We start from the raw sequence: 24113 nt of genomic DNA on the forward strand, positions 1-24113 counted from the left end.
TGTGGACAGCAACACAGCTTTCAGCACTATGGAGAGTAACTCAAAAATTCAGCACCATGGACAGCGCACAAAACTAGTGTTGGTTCCTCAGTTAATTCATAGTCATAAACACTGCCTGAGGTTTTTAACACCAAGGACAAAATCCACGTCATCCTAATTACACCATTTTCGCTCACACTAGTTTGTTTGTCCAAACTCTTTAATATAAGGAGAGTAATTAAACTCTCTGCATAATTATTTACCTCTCAAAAAGCTGCACATCGTCAATTACCTGTGAATCATTATTGCAGAGACATGAAGGGCGCCAGCATAATGATTATTATAATAACGATAATCATCAATCCTTTAAAAAGAGCATTCAGTCACTTACAGAGGTGTATAGGTATCCCTCGCTGTTCATGCCCAGATAAAAGCCAGTCTTCGCTCCCTGAATCGCCACTATCCGCAGACCCACAGGAATCAAGTTGAACTGTGCTGTTGGATGAAATAAGAGAAATTCATGCTCAATAAACAGATGAAACACTGAAGGAAGACATTGGTATGACATGGAGATACTGTTTCTGTAAATATTAGTTTTTTTCTCCTCGTGTGGTTACTTGTTTGTGTTCCAGGTATAAGGACCACCGCAAAGATACCTTTATGTGTTTGCTGACTTTGCATCATTGTGTTTTGATAGCATTCTGACTGACTGTTTCCTGCTATTGTTTTTTGTGTCTTCATTAGTGTTTTACAGTAAAAAAAAAAGTGTCGGGTCAGGAATGAGAGATTAACTTTTTTTTAGTTTAGTGAATCATTGAGTGTTTGTCATTGTAAGATAAAGTCTCAATTCTCCTATTTATTCAATCAACCTTCCAATGTCCCCTAGGCCCAGCATATTACCATTACATGGGAATAAAGTTTTTTAATCGGGGGTCGTAAAGTGTGCTTTTACCTAGCTAATATAGACTAGGGACTTTTGAAAATACAACAGTACATTGGGAAAGCGTGCCAGTCCCCGAAGGTGGAGGACGCAGCGGAGCCCACCTTCTACCCAGAAGAGGAGACTTGATTGGGGTTACCTAATAACCGGGAGGAAACTGGCTCTACTCAAAGGTTATTAGAACCTAGCAAATGTGTAAGGTGTCGCCCAACCTGCAGCTCTGCAGATATCTGTGAGAAAGGCGCCCCGTGCTAACGCCCATGAGGAAGTGACACCTCTACTAGATTGTGCTCCCACGTTAGGAGGGTGCAGCTTGCCCTGGCATTGTTAAGCGAGGGCGATGGCATCAACTATCCAGTGGGCCAGCTTCTGTTTTGATACAGCACTTCCCTTCTGCCGACCACCGTAAGAGATAAAAAGCTGTTCACGATCTTACATTTTGCGTTTGTTCCACGTAAAGATGCAAAGTGCGAATGGGACAAAGCAGTGAGAGGGCTGCTTCTTCCGAAGGCAGCGCTTGCAGGTTCACCACCTGATCTCTAAATGGGGTGGTAGGAACCTTGGGCACATAGCCAGGCCAGGGTCTCCGGACAACGTTAGAGTAACCCAGCCCGATTGCAAGGCACGATTCGCTGACCGAAAATGCCTCCAGATCCCCAACTCTCTTGAATGATGCCAATGCGATCAGCAGAGCTGTCTTTAATGACAGAATTTTATAAGATATCGAACCAAGTGGCTCGAACAAATCTCTCTACTACAGAGTGATCCCAAGAGGGCATGAGAGGGAGGCGGGATGGATTTTACTGCCGCGTGCCTCTGAGGAATCAGATCATTAGATCATGCTTCCCGAACATGTTGCCATCCACCGTGTCATGATGAGCGGAGATCGCAGCCACGTAAACCTTCAGTGTGGAGGATGACAGCATACGCTCCAGCTTATCCTGAAGGAAGGATAACACAATGCTAATCTGGCAAGTTCAGGAATTTCAGTTCAGAGAATAGACTCCACATCAGGTTGTAGGCATGCCTCGTAGAGGGTGCTCTAGCCTGATTAAAGGTGTTAAGTACCGCGGGCGCCAAGTCACCTAAGTCTTCCGCGCTCCGTCTATAGACCACACTTGGAAGTTCCAGATCTTGGGAGATCTGGGCGTGGGTGCCAGATGGTGCCCCGTCCCTGAGAGAGAAGGTCCTTCCTTAGGGGAATGCGCCAAGGAGGTGCCGCCGCGATGAGTGTGAGCTCCGAAACCCAGGTCCGGTTGGGCCAGAGGGGCGCTACAAAGTCCTCCCTGATTTTGCACAAAGTTTGTGCGAATAGGCTCACTGGGGGAAATGCATATTTGCGCGTGCTCGATGGCCAGCTGTGAGCTAGTGCATCCATGCCGAGGGGAGCCTTGGTCAGGGAATAAAACAGCTGGCAATGTGCGTTCTCGATGGAAGCAAACAAAATGATCTGCCAAAGATAAGAGATTCTCTGCACAGGGCAAAGTTTGCTCTTCTTTCGGGTGACCTGAAACCCCAAGTGGTCGAGGTGCCGAAGCACTTTGTCTCTGTTCATAATCAACTGATCGCTAGACGAGGCTAGAATGAGCCATTTGTCGCTGAGATAGTTGAGTATGCGGATGCCCGCAAGCCACAGTGGCGCTAGAGCACCCTCCGCGAGCTTGATGAAAACCCGCGGAGACAGAGAGAGCCCGAAGGAAAGGACTTTGTACTGCCACACTCGTCCTTCGAACGCAAAATGGAGGAAGGGGTGGTGGCGTGGAAGATACGGGTCCTTCAGGTCTAAGGCTGCAAACCAATCCTGTGGACGGACACTCTGAATCAAGTGTTTCTGCGTGAGCATTCCAAAAGGCATTTTGTGAAAATGATAGTTCACTATGCGCAGATCTAGGATTGGTCTAATCCCCCGGCTCTTTTTAGGCACGATGAAATACGGGGTGTAAAACCCGGACTCAATCTCAGCTGGAGGGACCTACTCGATTGCATCCTTTGCTAGGAGGACAGCAATCTCCTCTCGCAAGACAGGGGCACTCTTGGGGATAACCCTCGTGAAAAGGACTCCTTAAAAAGGAGGTTCATGCGTGAAAACCCTTTAATGTGACTAAATTACAACAATTAAACAAAGATGAATGAGCCAAAATTCCACCACAGTACTGTAACAGACTTATTGCAAGCTATTGAAAGCACTTTACAGATTACAGTTGTTGCTGCTTAGGGTGGCTCAACCAGTTATCAGGTTTAAGAGGCAAACACTTTTACACAGAGCTAGTTTTGTATTTTGTTTTCCATTAATAATAAACACTTAATTTAAAATATGCATGATGTGTTTACTTGTGTTATCTTTAACTAATATTCTAATTAGTTTGATGATCTGAAATTATAAAGTGTGACATGCAAAAATAAGAAATTTGTAGGGGGTCAAACACGTTTTTACACCACTGTATACAGTATATGGTTTGTCAAACCCACTCAGCTGCATAGAGTACACAAAGAGTTGCTCAGTATTTTTTTAATATGCTTGTCTAAACATTTTGACCAAATTGAGGGATGTAGGGGCTACATGCCATTTTATTTGTATGTTTATATTTCACTTTTTTATTGTTAAGGTAGCGAAGTCTTTATATAGTTTCTATTTACTATTTACATTTACTAAAAGAAGTTTGTTTTGTTTATACTTTTAGCCTGATCTGTGCCTAGATTCTCATTGAAAGAAAATGCAATTGGTTATTTGGCATCTCTCTGTGCTGGGAACTCCGTTCTCTCTTTCCATTATGGCTAATCCCTAGAGGTTGTAACAATGTAGAGAAAAAATGAATGAAGGTAGAAAGCTGTCATTGGTTGCCTTACATGTCAGTCAAACTCTTTGCCTTAAGTGGGTGGTTCTTTGGGCGAATAAGCTTCAGTGATTGGGAAAAAAATGTCAAAAGTCTGGCTTTGCGAGACTAAAGACAACGTAAAACAGGATAAAGCAGGATAACAGAGATGAAGACTAGAACGACACAGAAGAGTGGATGTAAAAGTGACAGGGAAGGCAAAGATAATGGCTTTAGGTGGGGGAAGATATCCATGAAGGACTATCTGTCCTACGTCTGTTGTCCTTGATAGAGAGATGGATCGTATTTGATATGGATCTTTCATGAACATCACACAGTTAGTGCTGCTGAGCGATAGCAAAAGATAAAAACATGCAAAATAAAGGCAATGAAAGGGAGGGAAAAGTCTGATAGAGATATTCCCTCACTTGCTGAGGAGAAATAAGATTTCCTGACAGCGTTTGACAGATATATGACATTATCTAATTGGTGTCGGACAGCACCATAACGATTTAGCACCATTGAATTCCCCTCATTGGAGCGTTAAGTGTTTAGGATTCATGTCAGCGAGGCCTGTCACGACGCTCATGGGACACTGCAATGTATGGTTATTTAATATGTGCAACAGTCATTTCAATACACAAGCGTGACATGTTAGCTAGTTCTTGACAGCCCTAGCAGGAATGGGCTACTTGCTCACTCTGACAACTGCCATCCCAGTGAAATACTTTTCAATCTGGTACACACAAACAAACAAAAAAAATTCACGTAGAGATTAAAAAGGCTCAAGAACTCATGACGCATCACATGTCTGCCCTTGTTGGCATGTCTCTCTCTCCCTGCTGTCTCTTTCCCTTCATGAACATCATGTTATGGTGAGTCAACATAAAATTTGTACTATTGAGACCTCAGATTGAACCTGTGCTGGAGAAGTGACTTCCAGAAATGCTTAAATGTGTCACAATAACACTATTTTAAGTTGCTTTTAAAAAAAATATTCTGTACAGAAACTTCTGAATGTGAATCACAAAATGATAAAACTGCACAAGTAAATGCATTGCTATTTAGCTATAAATGTTCAAAAACCAAATGATTAATTTATTAGTAGATAATATAGGAATAGTTCAATTTATTGTATACAATTCTAAAAAGACTAAGTTGGAATGAGTGTTTGACAGCACATTTTAAATGTAAATCATTAGCAAGACAAATAAATAGCCATTATGCTGATACTGACTATAGAACTAATATTGTACAAAATACTGTATATTTGGAGCAGTTTTTGCAGTGTGTTCCATATTTCAGCTTTACTAAGGCCCACAACAGGAGCAATACTTTCCAAACGATTGGTTCTAATTGAACTTGCTTTGTAAACCTTAAACAAAATAAATACGTTTTTTAATTTCATGTGCTTTTTATTATTATTTCATGTGTTATTTAATATTTTTAGTTCCTATACTTTTAAAAATTTCAACAACAACAACAACAAAATGTCAGCAAAAACAATCTGAGCAGAAACTGCAAAACAAGTACACAGATTCTGTCTGCCCCTAATAATCACTATATCAGACTTTATTATCAGATAAAATTTTCTCTTCCATTCCATCACTAATGTTTAGATTAGCAAATGAGCCAGTCATGACATCAGGCACCTATAGTAAAGTAAGTTATCAATGTAAATAATATCTGAAATGTTAAGCTTTACTTACAGTGTCTGCATCCCTTAGTTTTGGTTTCTATCCTTTAATAAGGAATAGAGTCTATTGCTGTGTTTGAGTTTTCTTGGAAAGTTCTGAGAATTCATAATTAGGATGTCATGTTTTTAGGTCATTCAACATAACTCTGCATCTACAACAGAGATGCCCAAACTAGGGCCCTTGGGCCAAAGTTGGCCCACGGAAACCTTTGATTTGGCCCGCCAATCTGATAGGTGAGGGAGGATGATAGGGATGGTTTGATTGTCAGATTCAGCATTAAAATCCACTGTTATGTTTTTATTGTAATAAGTTATCATTTTAAAAAGTTATACTGCATTAGTTAATATGATTATATTTTATCTATTTTTAATTTTTTTTTAAATAAATTAGGAAATTACCATGGCAAATTTAATGTAACATAGTTTTGTGTATACCTTCGGCCCACTGCTCATAATGATGTTTGGTTAATAAGCAGTGCAGTTTTGCATTTTGTTTTCGGTTTTTATTCAAATGATGAAGGATGCCGCAAACCAAATCTTCATATATTCTACGGTAACTGCACAAAAATATGGTATTTTGCAGAGGTAAATTTGAAATCAGAATTATTAGTCCTCCTGAATTATTTCTATTTCTAAACATAATAATTTTAATAACTCATTTCCAAAAACTTATTTTATTTTTGCCCTGATGACAGTACATAATATTTTATGTTCTGTTAAACATCATTTGGCAAATATTTAAAAAAGGAAAAAAAATCAAAGAGGGGTTTAATAAATCTGACTTCAACTTCAACAATTGTGTATACCTGGTAATATTGAGAGTTGCTTGTATGCGTGCTAGTTTCCAGTCATCTTTTTATTTTTAACCTCAGCTATTTTGCCAAAACACTGATGTGAGGACTCAACAGTCGCCTTTTGTCACTGTAAATTCTTCAACATCAGCTTGATGCATCACAGCTTTAAATCAATCACTTCCAGACATTTGATTAAAATCTCAACTTGGCCAAGAGAATATATGAACATTGTGTTCCAGTGTGGCCTTAATTTCAGTCAAGATAAATATTAAAGAGCCCATATTACGGGTTTTTGAAAATTCCCCTCCATGTAGTGTGTAACACAGCTCTAAGTGAAGTGAAGTATCCAGCTAAGGCTTAAATCTGTAAGAATACAGTGTTTAAAACGGTTGATTCATCTATAAAAGAGTCGACTCATAGTACTTCAAACGAGTCGCCTTGATACCGAGTCATTAGGTGTTTCGCCATGACGTATGAACGAAACCAAGTTATTCACGTGCACGCGCAAACCCGGGAGATTTCAAACCTGCGGCCCCGCCCTCTGACATAGAATCCCAGACACACACAAACAAACACACACGCACACAAACATTGTGTTCCAGTGTGGCCTTAATTTCAGTCAAGATAAATATTAAAGAGCCCATATTACGGGTTTTTGAAAATTCCCCTCCATGTAGTGTGTAACACAGCTCTAAGTGAAGTGAAGTATCCAGCTAAGGCTTAAATCTGTAAGAATACAGTGTTTAAAACAGTTGATTCATCTATAAAAGAGTCGACTCATAGTACTTCAAACGAGTCGCCTTGATACCGAGTCATTAGGTGTTTCGCCATGACGTATGAACGAAACCAAGTTATTCACGTGCACGCGCAAACCCGGGAGATTTCAAACCTGCGGCCCCGCCCTCTGACATAGAATCCCAGACACACACAAACAAACACACACGCACACAAACATGCCGGTCGATTGAAGTCACACTGCAGATGGATATTATCGAGGGTCTACCCAAAGATGAAACATCAGCATTATAACCAAGCAGTTGGAAACTACTGGAAACTTCTGGAAACTACATCCTACAAAGAATACTTCATCTGCGTTTGTTAAAGGAAGGATCAGTAAAGAGTAAGTTAACTTACTGATGGACGTCAGGATGGGTTTCTTCCTCCATTTCTCAAGTGTAAGTACGTGCGATTAAAGTTGTTGCCTCATTTACTTTAGCTTGCAAATGTAATTAGTTGTGATTTGTTACTTGTAACCGAGTGTACTGTATCAGGTTAACTGGCTATATTCTCTTATCGCGTGCAAAGTCACGTTAAAAACGTGACGCGTGCTGCTTTGTTTATGGAGCTCCGTGGTAGAGGTCTGCATATCCGTGATATTGCTAGACAGCCCGCTCCCGTCCCAAATTAAACACGTTACCGACCGCTCCCGCGATTTATTCGGAAATTTATTCCCGCGCCGCAGAAAAAACAGCCGCGGGAATAAATTTCCGAATAAATCGCGGGAGCGGTCGGTAACGTGTTTAATTTGGGACGGGAGCGGGCTGTCTAGCAATATCACGGATATTACTATGCGAATGAGAAAGAGAGAGAGAGCTTAGCTTGTGTGTCTGCTTGTTGCTTGTGTGTGTGTGTTAGTGCGCACGTGCGCGTATGAGAGAGAGAGAGAGAGAGAACTTTGTCTGTGTGTGTGTGCTTGGTGCTGTGTGTGTGTTTATACAGACAGCTTGGCTGTCTGGACTGTATATCTGGGTGATTTTTGGTTTTGTTCTCCCCCGCTCTTTAGTGGGATCGGGCGCAGCGGGCAGAAAACGGGGCGGGGCGGGCACCGGGACAACAAATTCTTCATATAAGCGGGAGCAGTCGGGTTCAGGCTAAACCTGGCGGGTGCGGGCGGAAGCGGGAGCGTTGTCGTCCGGAGGTGTGTGTGTTTTTGTGTGTGTGTGGCAGCTAAAGTCCACGCCTACACTATCGAGCGTGTATGAACTGTGATTACTTTCTATATTGCTGATTAGCTATTGGCCATTTCACTCTCTGACTGAAGGCAGTCGACCAATCGCGACAGACTGTCATCGGTCCAATCAGCGCAGATTAGCTTCGCGCTAAGGAGGGGTTTGGGAACAAATGAAGCACTTGACGATTCATACAGGAGTCGCTGGGATAATTAGGTAAAAATAAATGCAGATTATAAGACCATGAAAGTGTTTTTTGACCTTGCATGCATATTAGACTGTTGTTGGAGACCCTTACAACCAAGATATGACTCTAGTTCATGTATAATATGGGCTCTTTAATGCTACGGCATGTGATCTTCAATCATGTCTCTGAGTGCGAATCCCCAGAGTGGCACTGGTGACCATGGTCTAAGTGTTATACACCTGGCCTTAGGCCTGACACACAGGACATATGCCAACACTGGGCTCTCAAATTAATTACAACAGACAGACAGACAGACAGACAGACAGAACATGTACGTGAGGAGACTGGAAGACAGAGGAAATGAAAGATGGGAGTGACAGAAGTTCGTTTTACGCCCGTCTAGCGGTCACAGCAACAGACACACAGATACAACTCAATCGTTTCTACAACCGGAGGTCACACTGTGTCTGTCAGGCGTGAAAAACAACTGAGAAAAAAAATGCTTACAGAAGCAGCTGTTCTCGTCCCTTGTGCCGTCCATGGTGCCATCCGGCAGCATCTGTAGGTAGTAGCCGTGCTGGCTGTACAGACGGGTGACAATGCCTTTTAGCTGTGGCTCTGTAGAGAGAAAACACATAAACAGGCCCACAATGTTAGTCCAGTGAGAAAACAGCACAGATTGTGCCATGCAGGCATGATTTGATTCAAGCCTACAGAGTATTTTCATTTTTAATAGCGCTTTAATAGTTAGTTACTGCAATGGTATGCTCCCAATAGGGTTGCACGTTTTACTATGGTAGTATTGTGAATATGGTAGAATCGTAAATACTGCCGGTGCCACTGTAGTTTGTAAATGGTAGTATAGTCATTAATGGGTTTATCTACAATAGATAATGTTGCACGTGGAAAGTTCACTAAAATGCTTACACGTTTGTGCAACAATAAACCATTTTATTTGAATAGTTTATGGAGCTCTTTAATGTTGCAAAACTGTAGAATTTGCACCTTTTATGGTAGCCTACTGCATGTTTTCTAATGCTTCAGTTCAAATGCAAATCTGAATCGGATCATTAATGTTCCTGTTAATATGATTTATTAGCGACAGCGACAATTTCTTCAAAAAAAAAAAAAAAAAAAAACGACCCACAAAGTGAAATTTTGAATTACTTTGGATTGTTACCTGAGAAGACTGGAAAAATAGATGGAAAAACCCAAAATAGCCAAAGGAAATGATTTTTGAGCACTTTATGTAGCCTAATTTTGTTAGAAAAAAATTGTCTTTATAATTTGAGTTATAAATTACAGTATCACAATACTACTTGGTACCGTGATACTTTAGCTTGTATGGTATCGTACGATTAATTATTGGTATCGTGACAACCCATAGTTCCCAATTCAGGCTAAAGTACTGTAGATAAATATTTAAAGCTAATTTAGACTCAAATGCTGTATTCAATTACAGTATATGTAAATATAAAAGTGACATTTATTATGTTTTAAAAATGTATGCTATAAATAAAAGTACTTTTGAACTGTCTTATCATCAGAAATTCCTGAAAAAAATCTATTATGGCTTCCACTTTAATATTAAGCAGCACATCAATTTTTAAGATTGATTATAATAAGACATGTTTTTATTTATATATATATATATATATATATATATATATATATATATATATATATATATATATATATATATATATATATATATATATAAAAGAGCATATTTATTCATTCATTAATTTTCCTTTGGCTTAGTCCCTTTATTTTATCAGGGTTTGCCATAGCAGAATGAACCGCCAACTTATCTAGCATATATTTTACACAGCGGATGGCCTTCCAGCTGCAACCCATAAGTGGGAAAAACTCATACACCAACAGCACCCAGAGGAAACCCACACAAATATGGGGAGAACATGGAAACTTCACACAGAAATGCCAACTGACCCAGCCTTGACTCGAACCAGCGACGTTCTTGCTGTGAGGCAACCGCGCTAAACACTGAGCCAACATACCGCCATAAAAGAGCATATTAATATTTCAAAATACTTCTATTTTTATAGCATTTTTTATTAAATACATGTAACACTTTAAATATCCAGCATGATCTCACAAGGAAACCTAACTATTTTACATTTTGTCTGTTTAGTGGCTAATTCGTACAAATTTGTAGAAGTTCAACTGCACGAAAAAGTATGATGTTTAAAAGGAGACATGGCACCCAACCATACACTACACTCAACCGTCATTGGTGGATAAGCAACATGTATTAAATACAAAAGAGACCATATGAATTCATACGAATTAGCCACTAAATCAAAAATCAAAAAGTTATGAACTGCTGTGAGATTGTGTTGAAGTATCTTATCAGTCTCAAACCTTTAAACAACAGTGTACTGTAGATGGATGATGTGTTTATTACATTGCTCTTTGAATAAAATAAAAAAACAACTGATAAATAATTGTGTTAGTATTTATATAGAGTATTTAATTTTATATAGACTTGGGTAAAGGGTTAGTAATGAATTTAAGATAAAAGAATAATCGGTTTAAAATTATAAAATTTATTTAGAAATTTTTACTACACTACGGAAGACAAAGTAATTGGGAAATGTACAGTAATTCATCTCATTAAATATTAGCAACCATGGTTACTCTACTAGGATAACTTAAGGGAACTTGTTTTCATACTTCCATTAAAAATCACTGTGGGGCCAGTTGGTTAAAAGAAAATTGGAAAAATGTCAAAAATATACAGTTTTTAAATACGGCTCACATGCCCAAATACTTTTTGGGGTCACTGACAGACCTATTAAACCTTATAGAATGTTTAACAATAATGGAAGTAACATCAGTCTATAAAATAATTGTCAAAACAGACATCGAAAATCAGCAAAGTTGATTCCCAACAGCAGAAAGCAATCCTGTTAAAAAGTGCAACTTGTATTTAATGTATTTCAGTTCACATGTACTTTGTACATTTTAATTGATGGTCTTCAAAGATGAAGTGATGTGTCAAGAAACCTGTTCATTGTGGCAACTTATCATTTGTTCAGCTTTTATCAGGTTACAGAGAATTTTCTCCCATTATTCTATAGAATTTAATGCTCAGTTTTTGATGGGAACTACAAAAGCACATAAAAAAATATGGAAGACCATTACATTTTCTATGCATGTAATGGAGGATCGTTAGTAAGAGAAACACTAGAGTCGAATTTCAAATGAAACATTTGAGGCTACTGTCTATAGTGTGCTTGGTAGTGAGCCTACCATGACGGAAACACCATCTTGCTTGGAAAGTCAAGTAGAACGATAATGATGACATTGGTGCCGTGACCCAGAGAAAACACACTTTCCTGATCTTAAAAGACACATTAGCACCTGCAATCGTTATCTTACCTGCATACACATAGGTTTGAATTCCTCTTGAGATGTCAAGAGTCAGGCTATAGTGTCTTTGTTAGCATACTCACCTAGAGTACCACACAGAAAAAGGCAGTTCAAATCTCACTCAGAGCTTGGCAAGTAGAACTGGTGAAATTATATTGGTGCCGTGACCCAGAAAACATGACTTTCTTGTGCTTAAGATGTGTGCTAATTCTTATGGTTTTTAACAGCATTGTTAGTGCACCTGTCCTTCTAGGAACCGGATGACTATAATAAGAGTGGACACATTGATTCTGTGACCCAGATAAACCTCAAGAGCCCAAAAGTTAGGTTATAGGCTGCAGTCTTCAGTGTCTCTGTTAGTACACCTACATCTGCCACGTAATTTGCGATTCCCAAAAACATAGCCCTGGGCACATATCTCCAATGAGACTGGGTTTGGAATTACTCTGGTGCTGTGACCCAGATGAAATGCATTTTCATGTGATTAAGAGGTGCACTAATGTCTGTGATTTTTGCTAGCTTTTTTATTCTACCTTATATGCTGGAAACGTAGGTTTAAATCTTTCTTAAAGCAAGACAAGTTGAACTAGGGGACATCAGACACGTTGGTTCTCTTTACTGGATAAACCTCTCTAGGATGGGCGTTAATGTCTGTGGTTTTTACTAGTCTTTGTGTGCCCACTTCCCATGTTGTAATCTCCCACTAGATGGGTTACACTGCTGCCATGACTTGGATTGTATAAATTACTTACTTCACTTCTGTGGCCTCTTATCAGAGTGGGTTAGGTAGAACTGAAGTCGTTTCAATTCAATAGAACTACACCAGCATTTTATACTTCTCTCCTGCTTGCCTGCCTAAATTGCTGGAATGGAAATTTTAAATATTATGGCTTATTAAAAAATATTTCTGTTAAGCTATATTGACACAATATTCATTGTAAAAAGTGTTAAGGAAAAATAGATGAATTGAACGTAACTGGGGGATAAGTTGGTGTCGTGACCCATATAGGATTAAAGATTTGGGGAGGTGGGGATAATGTAAACGAGGCTAGCTGTATGTATCCAAGAACTAAGATACCAATGAATAAGTACTAGTATCTATTGCATAAGAACTAGTATCTATTTAATAGGTACTAGTATCTAGTAATAGACCATCTAATGAGTCAACACTAGTTTATTTTTAAAAAGCTCTAATATCTAAAGAATAGGCACTAGTATCTAATGAATAAGTACAAGCAGGGCTTGACATTAACTTTTTTGTTCCCCAGTCATTGTGGCTAGTAGTTTTCCAACATTACTAGCCACTTGCCATTTTCATGCCACAATTGTTTGGGGGGTAAATATATTTTATATGCATAAATTTGACTTTGGCATGCTAAAGTTACTTGATTTAAATTTTGTGTTATGTCACATGCCTCGTTAATTTAAGCTTTTGTGTGTTGTGACCTTGCTCAGTGAGCATGAGCAAATGAGTTGTGGTTTCATGGTGTGGCATTGCAATTAGTTTTATTTCAAATGACTTTTCAGGGCTCAACAAAATGTAAAAGAAAATGTTTTCCAATTATTTCCTTGACCAAATTTTAAATAATGTGTCAAAATAATCAAAATATCACTTAATATTCAACAAGAAATGTCCTTAAAAAACAATTGACAATTAAATAAAAATGTATAAATAGAGAATAAATCATTCTCAAACACTTTTTTTCATGTTAATGGTCCCAGATCACTGATTAACTACAGATAAATGGAGAGTTAATCTCCTATTAAAACACTGTTATTGTAAAGGATGATAATTAAACCATACATTAACAAAAATAACTGTAAGCAAAAGAAAGCCACTGAAAAACATTGATCACGTGCACATGGTTCACATTAGGCTTATTAATAATCTGTTCGAAGAAAGGTGAATTGTCCCAGTCTATTTCAAAGAGAAATGATCGCACCAGTTGCATTTTTACAGTTGCTTCACGCTAGGAAACGGAACACGGGAACTTTTAAGCACTTGTACATCACATCAGTCAGAGAGTGAGGATCACCTGTGTCTCACTGTGCACCCAATCATCCTCTTATTCGGTATTCACCTACTTTCTTTTGCTAGTGCGAATACTTATCAATGGTGCTGCTTCTCGATTTTAAGATCACATTTGCACCCATATTGACAAACAGTCTTAAACTAAAATTCTAACCTTTAGAGACACAAAATTATTTTCAACCAGCCAAATTGGCTAGTGGAGGTGTCTGTCTAACCCGCCACAGGTGAAATCTACCCGCATTTGGCGGGTTGACAAGTATTATAGTCCTGAGTACTAGTACTTAATGGAAAAGATACCAGTATCGAAAAAATAATTACTAGTAACATGAAAATAGATACCAGTACAGGCAATTGATTAAATGTCAAAACAGCTTGTTACACCAATTAAGCGCTATTGTTTCCTCTTACTGTCCACAATGCCATAAAAATCTACCTGCGGCCCATTTTCTTCAGGCTGTGTCCCACCAAGTTGAGAGCAACTAGACTAAATTAGCATCACTATCCAGAGCACAGCTGTTTCTTCTACACATGCCTCCAAAGACCTGAAGGGTCAGATCAGAATAGACCACCTTTTGCAGACCTCACTTATGCTCCAGATGATGCATTAGCCATGAACATTTAGCATGCATAACTCACTTGGCATTTACACTTCCTTATGTCTGACGGCTTGAAGGCAGCACTTGCTCTCTTATTCCACGTGATCATTTAATCTAGAACACTTTAGCATTGAGTGGACATTCACCTCATCTTTATTCCATTCTGGTCACTACATAATAAAAAGTGTATGCTACTCTATAAAAGATTTATTCGCATTGCACGTTTATTTATGAGAGTAGAGGAAAAGAACAGAGACTGAATGTTTTATCAGCACAGTCCCTCCGGCCTACTTTGTGTTCATTTTAGAAAACAAGCGAGAGGGAAGCTAACAGGAAGTCGCTTGTAAACACAGCTCCAAAAAAAAAAAGAAGAAGCCGTGTGTAGTGCATGTAGTGACCATGTTAAAAACAGTTTCTGATTCGTTCCCCACAGTGAAATCCAAATGAAAGAAATCTGTCAAGGAAGTGGGTAATTTAAAAGTGATTATCTGGAGGGCCTGGCTGGCATGTTATGAGTTTCCACTGTGAAGGATATTAGTTCAAGATTTGTATTGTATAAATGTCGAGCCGTTGGGTTAAAAAGACAATTAGTCTCAAGTTCACGATTCATCATGTCAAACTGGAAATGAACTGAGAACTGCTTCATTATAATTGATGGTTAATAGGGCTGTATTAAACATGCCATTCATTAATGCAAGTGCACAGAATTCATATTTACATATTGTTTTGGGGGTTTATATTAACAGACAGTCCATATTAGAATTTCTTTAAATAAAAACCACTTCTTTTGATGCATTCATTTAAAATTTGTGAAATTCTGTGCCATTATTCATGACAAATTTGTGTTCTATAGTAATTAACATATTTATGAGTGGATTTAGTGCACTTTTTTCAAATCGTCTGGAATCATAGGGCTGTAGTTTTTCACTATACATCCTGCACAAGAAGTTTATGTGGCCTTCTACTTGTCTTTGCTGTCACGACACCTTTAGCAGTGCAGAAAGTCTCTGTGAATCTGCTGAACTTTTCCCAAGACCCGGTAAATGCTCATTGATTTCACCCACGCAAATCCTGATAAAAATTCCACTGACACAAAGAGGTTGCAAAGCTTAGGTTTGTGTGTGTGTGTCTGATTGTGTATGTGTTAGTTTTGCTGCTGCAGGGTTTTTTTTTTATCTCTGATCTGAGATCAGCAAGAAGTGAGTGTTGGGTTGAATAGGAAATTGTTTTGCTTTCAAGTAAACGAAGCTCCTGCTAGTTGGGTGTTTCTTCAACTGTGAGAAAGTTTATTCAACTATGGCAGTTTGGACGAGGTAGGACTCATGTACATAAAATGTTTCTTTGCTTCTAAAAATGATTGATGGAGGGCTCAGGAATGGGTTTTAAAAAAAGCACAGTGCAAGGTGCACATGATGCGATATTATGAACGACATATAATAACAACTTAACGGAACCATTAGAATAGGCAAATAATATGTTATGGTAGGCACATGGAGATACATTATATAAATTAGGATATTCTGGACAAAGCCAGAATGAGCGCCCCATCTGCCATGAAGTAATGACAAAACATATCAGTTGTTGTACTATAAAAAGAAGCTCACAATGGTTGCCCCGCCTCCAAGGCTCTTCTGATTGGTCCACTGCTTTTGGACCTGACAGTGATGAGCTGCATTGCACGTGAAAGTTGAAAAGGTCTTTCCACATTTGTCTAAAAAACGCCAGGCTCATGTGCTTCAAAAGACGCAAGTGTAGCAGTCAAATACTTCCATCCTGCATGTGTTTACATTGAAAAAAGAATAGAAAAATAGCCTATTGAAGAGGAAAAATGCATTCTGTGTGAATAGTCTTTTACAACATAAAAAATAAACTCTTTAAAACTCACTTTTTCAGAACATTCCAACGTATCGCTTGTATTAAAAATGATCACAAAATAAATAAATCAATGTTATTCTAAAAGTCTACTCTAAAAACAATGCTCTATCACATCAAATATTTGATCTCAAGCTGCTCTTTGATATTGTCATTTCTCAGTGACCCGGTACACTAACTAGTGTTAGAAAAAAATGCATTAAATATAATGACACAAAAAATTATTATAACGTATAAATGACATATAATTAATTTATCACTCGCTTCATATAACCATTGTTTTTTAAAATGTCTTTTAACATTTTAAAATAAAATAAAAAATTAAAATGTGAATTTATTCTTTAAGGGCATTTGATAAGTATAAACAAAGTATGACCTGTAACAAATGTGTACAGGTCAGATTGCAGCCTTCATGAAAAAAAGGAAATTTTTATCCCAGAGGCATAAAAGTGACTGAAATTAAATAGCACTGATGCATTTAGTCATGTGTTCATGCTAGAAATTAAAAAGCGGGAAGGAAATAAGGGATATGCATGCATCACTTTTATATATCCTATATTATTTATATATTTGTTATCTAGTTAATAATCATTTTAATAAAGCAAAAAAAAATCTAAAAAAGTCTAATTTTATTTTTTTTCTTCTTGATTTTATGTAGTATATTTAAATATTTGTAAAACAGTGCAAGCAAGGCATAAAAAGTATTTAGAATTTATAAAAATTAAGTGTCTCCAGGAGAGTTTGCAACTGTCATAAGATGAACAGAAAAATATATGTCAACCGCAGGGGACATAAAAGTGGCTTAAATTGAATTACACCTGTAATCCAGGCAAAAATGTAGGTTAGTAAATAAATAAATATACAAAAGAAAAAGCTTTTTTTGTTTCTTTTTTGTTTGTGCAAATAAGCATAAGAGAATACACCTGAACCACTTTTATACAACCTAAATTAATGATTTAAATGTGATGTCTCGAAGAAACTTTATTTTACTAAAGCATCTGCAAAAGTGGGTCATTCAATACTTAATAATGACAAGCTATAATAAATAATACTGAAATACAGCAATGAAATTACTTTTCAAAACCTATTCACCAGCATATAGCTGCTTTTCATCCTCTTTTAATATGGACATGTCCGTTTTATATCAACACAAGTTCATTGTGGATATGTAATCCTGTCAACATTTCTGAGCATGAATTATGTAGCCAGAAGTACATGTGGCTTCACTTCATCGTTAAAATGAACACTAGGGATCAGTATGATGCCAGCGCTGGCTTTTAGCGCTACCAGCTGACTGCTAACATCTCTACGTGCAGCTGATGTTGCTAGTTAGCTTAATAGCTCGCTGTGTACACAGATGTACTTGGGACGTGGAGCTGAGTTGACTGCGACGAAAGGTTTCGAGTCCGGCAACAAAAGCCGACTGGTTTTCTTTTTCTTGATTTCTTTTGAAAACACTATCGGTTGGGTTTAGGGACAGGGGTGGGTGGGTCAGTCGGTCTGTCAGTAAGTCAGTCAGTCGATAACAAGCTGGAATTTTTACAGCACCAGTGTGTTGATTGGCTGTAGACCATTGTCAATCAATCTTCTCTGTGTCTCCTGTACATTACGGAATGCGTTCAGCTTGCAATATTAACATAAAACTTTGATTGCTGGCAGTGTGAGTTTTAACAAGGATGCAAAAAGGGTTGTAACTGCCGCAGCAAGACCATTGTAAAGGTGGTCACAAAACAAATGTCAAACCCCACACAGTGACATGCATTTTACAATTGTAGACATAGATTAAGTGTACACACACCGGCGCCGCAAGTCAGCAGCTGTCTGCGGTGCCCAGCTACGACTTAGGACACTTCATATTTCTGCCGAACCACAGAGCGCCATCTGAATAATTTCATTTTAAATAGCATGCAAATGTGCGCGTCTGGTGTGTCTTACTTTCAATTGTCATGTGCACTGCGCATCCAGTGTGCCACCCGCTTAAGTATGGAGTCTACTTTAGTTTTGTGGATCAGTAACTGCAGGAAAAAGAACATTACACTTGATACCAACATTATCCACAAAATCGCTAAGAAACTTTATGAACCTTTTGCTGACAGCGATGAATGTTTGAGCCTGACAACAGGTTTTGATCTTTGGTTTCATTCTCTAATACTGGACTTATTTTTCTATGAAAATTTGAATTTTGAATGTGTTTTAAATGAGATAAAAGTGTGAAAATGTTAATGCCTGTTTAAGATAATATAAAGAGTGTAATGAGGAGTTTTACAGCCTTAAAGGGTCACAAAACACCAAAACACATTTTTTTGAGCTGTTGACAGTCGTATATGTGTCCCACACTGCTAAAAACACTATTAGGACACCTATATTTCACTAAAAAGTGTAAATTGGTTGTTTTTGCGTTATTTCAAGCAAATTCGTACTTCCTGTTTGAAACAAATTTTTGAAGCTGCGTCACGGCCATGACATAATAGCCTGTATTCCAGCGTGCAGACTGGGCGTCTGTGCCAGAGTGAGTCTTATTACGTCTTACAGTGTGATGCATTAATGCATGAGTAAGGCTTGGTTCAAACCAATCAGCGCGCTCTATTGTGCAACTTCATTAATATTCATTAGTGTCACCGTGTTTACACCACAGAGACGCCACGTTGTGTTGGCAAAACAAGCGTGAAGTGTTGCTTTTATAGTTTGCTGCCGTTAAGTTTCGTTTTCATTTTCTCTCTGTGAGAGCTCATCTGGATCACGTGTGGTTTAACAGTGTACGCGACGCTCGACAACAATAACTTACGTGTCTAAGGAGGAATATTGTTTACCTGAGAGCTGTTCTCATCTGCAAACGCTGAAATCCGGATTCACTTGTAGTCTTCTCTTCATAAAGACGCAGCTCTAGTTGCTGGTGATTGTCCTGTCTCTACAGATTTGGTAAGTGAGCGACCAGTGCTCTTTGTTTATTCAGTTTGTTCGTATCGAATTAAGTTAACTATTGCACTGAGTGCAAACATGTTAGCACCGCATTTTGTGACCGGAATAACACACGCGGCTTTCTGACGCTACCTGCGTGTGCATCTAAGTTTCCGGGATATGCGGAGATTTTTTTCTCTCATTCGCCGTGCGGTATCAAACATAGCATGAAAAATACACGCTTAGAGCAGATCCTCGAATCAAATATGGCGTTTGTCGCGAGGGGCATGAATGAATTCCCTGAATGAAAGAGCCAAACTGCAGTTAAAGTCCACCATTTAATAATTTGGCAAATAATTCGACTACAGATGTCCATGTAGGTTAAACACCATCACTTTCTCCTGTGTGTATTTTGACTGAAACTCGCGCGTGCCCAAATAGACACTCCCACACCCTCCCACTTTAGTTCCTCCGACACTCCCCCCTAAACAGAGCTGGACACGCCCACTTTTCTGACTTTTTCCAAAGTAGAGGTGTGAAAACACCCTGCTGAAACGAGGGGGTTTCATGGCCCCTGACTGCTTCACGGATTTCACCGATTGCGGGTTATTATTAGAACGTTACTCCTGCGAATAACGCGGGATCACTGTACTATTCGTTTATAATTCCAATAAGCACCAATGTCTGATTTACTTGACACAAATTCGTAATTACAAAAGACACCTTTTCTCTTTTTCTTCTCCCACATTTCTTATAATAATTATCAATGTGGCATAACAACATACATCCAACCAAATACAAATGTGAAGCAAGTAATTGTTTGTCATGCAAGGTTATTGAAGGGATGCATATAACATAATTTCATTAGAGAAGATGGCACTTTACATACTGGACCAGGATGAAGTCTATACTAACAGCCTCATTTGATGGACAGCCGAAGCATGACAGGGCTAATCAGAATCTCAGAACGGAGACACTGATGATTCACTTTAGAGCATCAGCTCAACCGAGCGCCATCCCACACTAGCGTTAAACAGCAAGACAAATGCGTCTATCACGGCTCTTTATCACCACATTCAACAACCAGCATGACACGGCAAAGCGACAGACCGCACACATATACGCGCCAACATGGTTTTCAACAGCATGTAATGCAGAATGACATTTTGGACTAATTTAGTCCTGCATTGGAACACAAGAAACTGGTGGGTTGCTCTCAGTATATATAGTGATACTACTGTGTAGCAGTAATTACAGAGTAATTGGCCGTATGACATTTATAGCTCATAAGATTGACTAACCAGGTATTATGGACTACATATTGAAATGTTCTGTATAGGAGAAAGATTTTAACACTTAAAAAATAGTAGGTTTTAGAGCTGGGATACCTTATGCATTGAGAAAATCAGTCAGAAGAGATATTAATTAATCCATTTGGAATCATAATAAATAAAACTGAATAGGCACAATGACTTATAGGTCCCCTGAAGTGCTTTGAAATGGGCATTTTTATTTGATGTTTGATGTAATCTCAACTGAAACTGAAAGGCAGGACGGGACTTATAGCTGCTTTTCCCCCTTTTCAAAAACAGCCAATAACATTTAATCTACATCACAACTCTGTCAGTCAGAGCTGTTAAGCGCATCACACTCATGGTCTATAATAATCTGACTTTAAGAATAATCTTAAAATGCAGCTTTCTGCGTAATTCAAATGGGTCCGATAAGTTTTGGGGTCTCTTAGAGATTTCTGTCACTTTGCTGAAAGTCTGTTCATCAATTGTGATACTTTAAAACATTTGCAAAGTGATCCAAAGATGAGTCAATAGCCCCTTTCACACAGTGATACCGGTAAATATCCGGAAAATTTCCGGAACGACTTTACCAGTATATACAAAAAAGCGCTGTTCACACAGGCGAGGACATTACGGAATTTTTCCGGAAAAGAGCATTCACACATCCATTCCAAAATACCGGTAAATTCTGACATCATTCACCACAAATGAGCTTTAAACGGCTGCGCTTGTATTTGTAAACATTTGACTAGATTACAAACTCTTTTGATGATCAATATTGTAAACAACTTTCACAGGATCATATTCGCATGTCGAGATGTTCATAAAATGTGCGTGTGCAGGCGCTCACAGTCTGTTTCATGGGCACACGCAAAGCTTGAAGGTAAACAAACAACGGCTTATCATAAGCATCTCATCGATGATTATTTACACAGTTGGCATTAAGAAGAACATATAAACGTTATCTGACTAACTTCTAGCAGCTAAATGTGTCTGGAAAAATATTCAAAGGCTTTTATTCTCACAAACCGCGCGGACGTAAACGCGTCTGACTGTTGTGATTGGCTAAAGCAGAAGTCTTACGTCAGCACGTTCTAGACGTGCACGCGCTTATTACGGAAATCTTACTTCTGCGTTCACACAGCGCAGCATTCCGGCAAATTGCCGGTAATGTTACAACTTCTCTTTCCGGAAAATAGCCAGAACGAATTTACCGGTATTTTCAAAAAGGACCTGTTCACACATACAACCTTTCCGGAAAATTTGCCGGCAATTTTCCAGAAAGGTCTGTATGTGTGAAAGGGGCTAATGTGTTTCAAGCTGTTTAATCCAATGTTATAAATTTTGATGCTAAACATTTAAAGGGTCTAAACACCAAAACACTCTTTAGATGTTGACAGTCACATATGTGCCCCATGCTGCTAAAAACACTATTAGGACACATGTATTTCACAAAAATAAGGTTTTTGCATTATTTCGAGCAAAATTGTTCTTCCGGTTCGAAAAGAAACTTAAAAGCTACGTCAAAGCGATAAGTCTAAATTCCAGCGTGGAGACTCGATGCCTGTACCGGCCAGTACAACGTGACTTTTGAGTTTTCATCATTAGTTCAAAAGCAAGACTTGGTTCGAAACATATAGGCGGGCTCTTTTGTTAATGAGGTGCAACTTCATTAATATCAGGGCCAGCCCTGTACATTTGGGGGCCCTAAGCAGTATGATTGTGGGGCCCTATCTTGCTCTAAATTGTAGAGTATTGCAAATGCAATCCGGCCCACCGCTTATTAAATACAATCAATTAAAAAGAAAAGTAAAGCCTGATTTCTTCTACTTAATAAATGTCTGAATGATGGGACATTTTAAAACAGAACTGCTTTTGTCAACTGGTAGCTTAAAAATGAAGAATTACATTAATAAAGGGACCAGTGATTCCTTTTTGCATCCTTCTGGAGTGTTATATTTTATTATTTGGCAAACATATTGAAGATTCTATAAAAGATTCTAGGTTAATTCTAGGTTTATAATTTTTTTTATAAATTCCAAAAGTAAACACCCTGCAATGAAAGACAGTGAGCAATAGTTAGCCAAAAGTGAAAATGCACTACTTAGTAATAAAATATACATTCTGAACTCATTACAAACCCAAGAAAACAACAACAAAATAGTTAACATTAATGCAAAGATTGATTCATAAATAACAAAACCAATAAGCAAATAATATGAAGTAAATATGAAAAAAACTTCATAGAAAAAAAAACATAGAAAAAGGGAAGCAACAAATACTGAGTTATTGTTAAGACCCAAACACAAACTTTGTTATTCCCTTTAGAGCGTATATTAAACTATGATTAATTAAATTAGGACAAAACTATTACAAACATGTCTCAGGAAAAAAAAAAAAATTAACAGTGTACAAAAATGTCGCTTCAGTAATGCATTTCAGTAAAATGTATTTTAGACTAAAAGACAGAACTGTAAAACCAGGAAAAAAATAAGTATTTCATATAAGTAGACAACATTTATTAATTTGTAATTGCCTATTTTCAATAGACGTGCTACTAGATTATGTCTTTAACATCATCATTAGCACTTAAAAGCGATGCTAAAAATGATTTTGTGCTTGTCTCTTTTCGTTGCCATTTGCCCCCTCAGTTTTTGTGATTTTTTTTTTCTTTCCAGTGAAAATTTATAAATATTTAAGTCCTGAAGCACTGTCAATGATGACCCCTAGTGGCGGCAGGGACCTAAGCAGCCGCTTAGTTCGCTTACTGCCGACAATGTTAAAATGCATGATCACTTGAAAGACTAAGCAGAGAGAGACACCACGTTGTGTTGCCAACTGTAATTAAAACAAATGGAAGAATAATAATTGTTTGGAGACATGGGTCGTCAGTGTTGCGTTTATAAACATGACACAACAAAGGCTTTGTTTTCATTTCCCTGCTATGAGAGAGCAGCATGTGCACTCTTACAGTGGTCTCCTAACACGCGACAAAAATATGTTTATAAGGAACATTTTTTACCGGAGAGATTTTAGCATCTGCAAATGAAAGAGTACTGCTGAAGATACAAACGGACTTTGCCATCTAAATAAACACAAACAAAGCACATTGATCGAGACACGACAATTAACATCAACTGGAACCGCGTCTTTTTTAAAAGAAGTGGAGTTTTAAATCCAAATTTCACCATTTTCAAGTTCCTTTCGAACATATTTTTGTCACGTGTTAGCAGACCACTGTAATCCACACGTGAGTCCAGTTGCGCTCTCACAGCAGAGAAATGGAAAACAAAACATTCGTTGATGCATATTTATAAACAACACTGATGACCCATGTCTCCAACAAAATCTTCCTCTTCCAATTGTTTTAAATACAGTTGACAACCCAACATGCCATCCCTCTGCTGTCTGAACACTGTAACAGGTAAAAACAGTCCTCTAAGCTATCATGCATATTAAGGATGTTGCACCTCATTCACAATAGAGTGCGCTGATTGGTTCAAACAAAGTCTTTCTCATGAATTAATGCTAAAAGCTCAAAGATGTCACATTGTACAGACATCTAGTCTCCAGTCTCTTTTTCCCCCCGTTGAACACAATAGAATATTTATTTTAATGATTGGAACCTGGAACTATGGTCATCCATAGTAGGAAAAACAAATATCATGG

The 24113-nt window shown here is 38.2% G+C and overlaps 2 protein-coding genes across 3 annotated transcripts in view; one reads left to right on the plus strand and one right to left on the minus strand.

Moving 5' to 3' along the window:
• The window catches only part of nlgn2b (neuroligin 2b), a 346267-nt gene that overhangs the window by 66399 nt on the left and 255755 nt on the right, over positions 1–24113 (plus strand). The window lies entirely within an intron of this gene.
• fgf11b (fibroblast growth factor 11b) overlaps positions 1–24113 on the minus strand; it is a 92698-nt gene that overhangs the window by 38537 nt on the left and 30048 nt on the right. The window contains exons 2-3 of the mRNA XM_001920319.8: positions 8866–8976; positions 371–474 (exon numbers count right to left, since the gene is read on the minus strand). Of these exons, the coding sequence (XP_001920354.2) occupies positions 371–474; positions 8866–8976 (215 nt within the window). The remainder of the gene's footprint in view (positions 1–370; positions 475–8865; positions 8977–24113) is intronic.

The sequence above is a fragment of the Danio rerio genome, chromosome 10 (genome assembly GCF_049306965.1).
Source record: "Danio rerio strain Tuebingen ecotype United States chromosome 10, GRCz12tu, whole genome shotgun sequence".
In the NCBI taxonomy this organism is placed as follows: domain Eukaryota; kingdom Metazoa; phylum Chordata; class Actinopteri; order Cypriniformes; family Danionidae; genus Danio; species Danio rerio.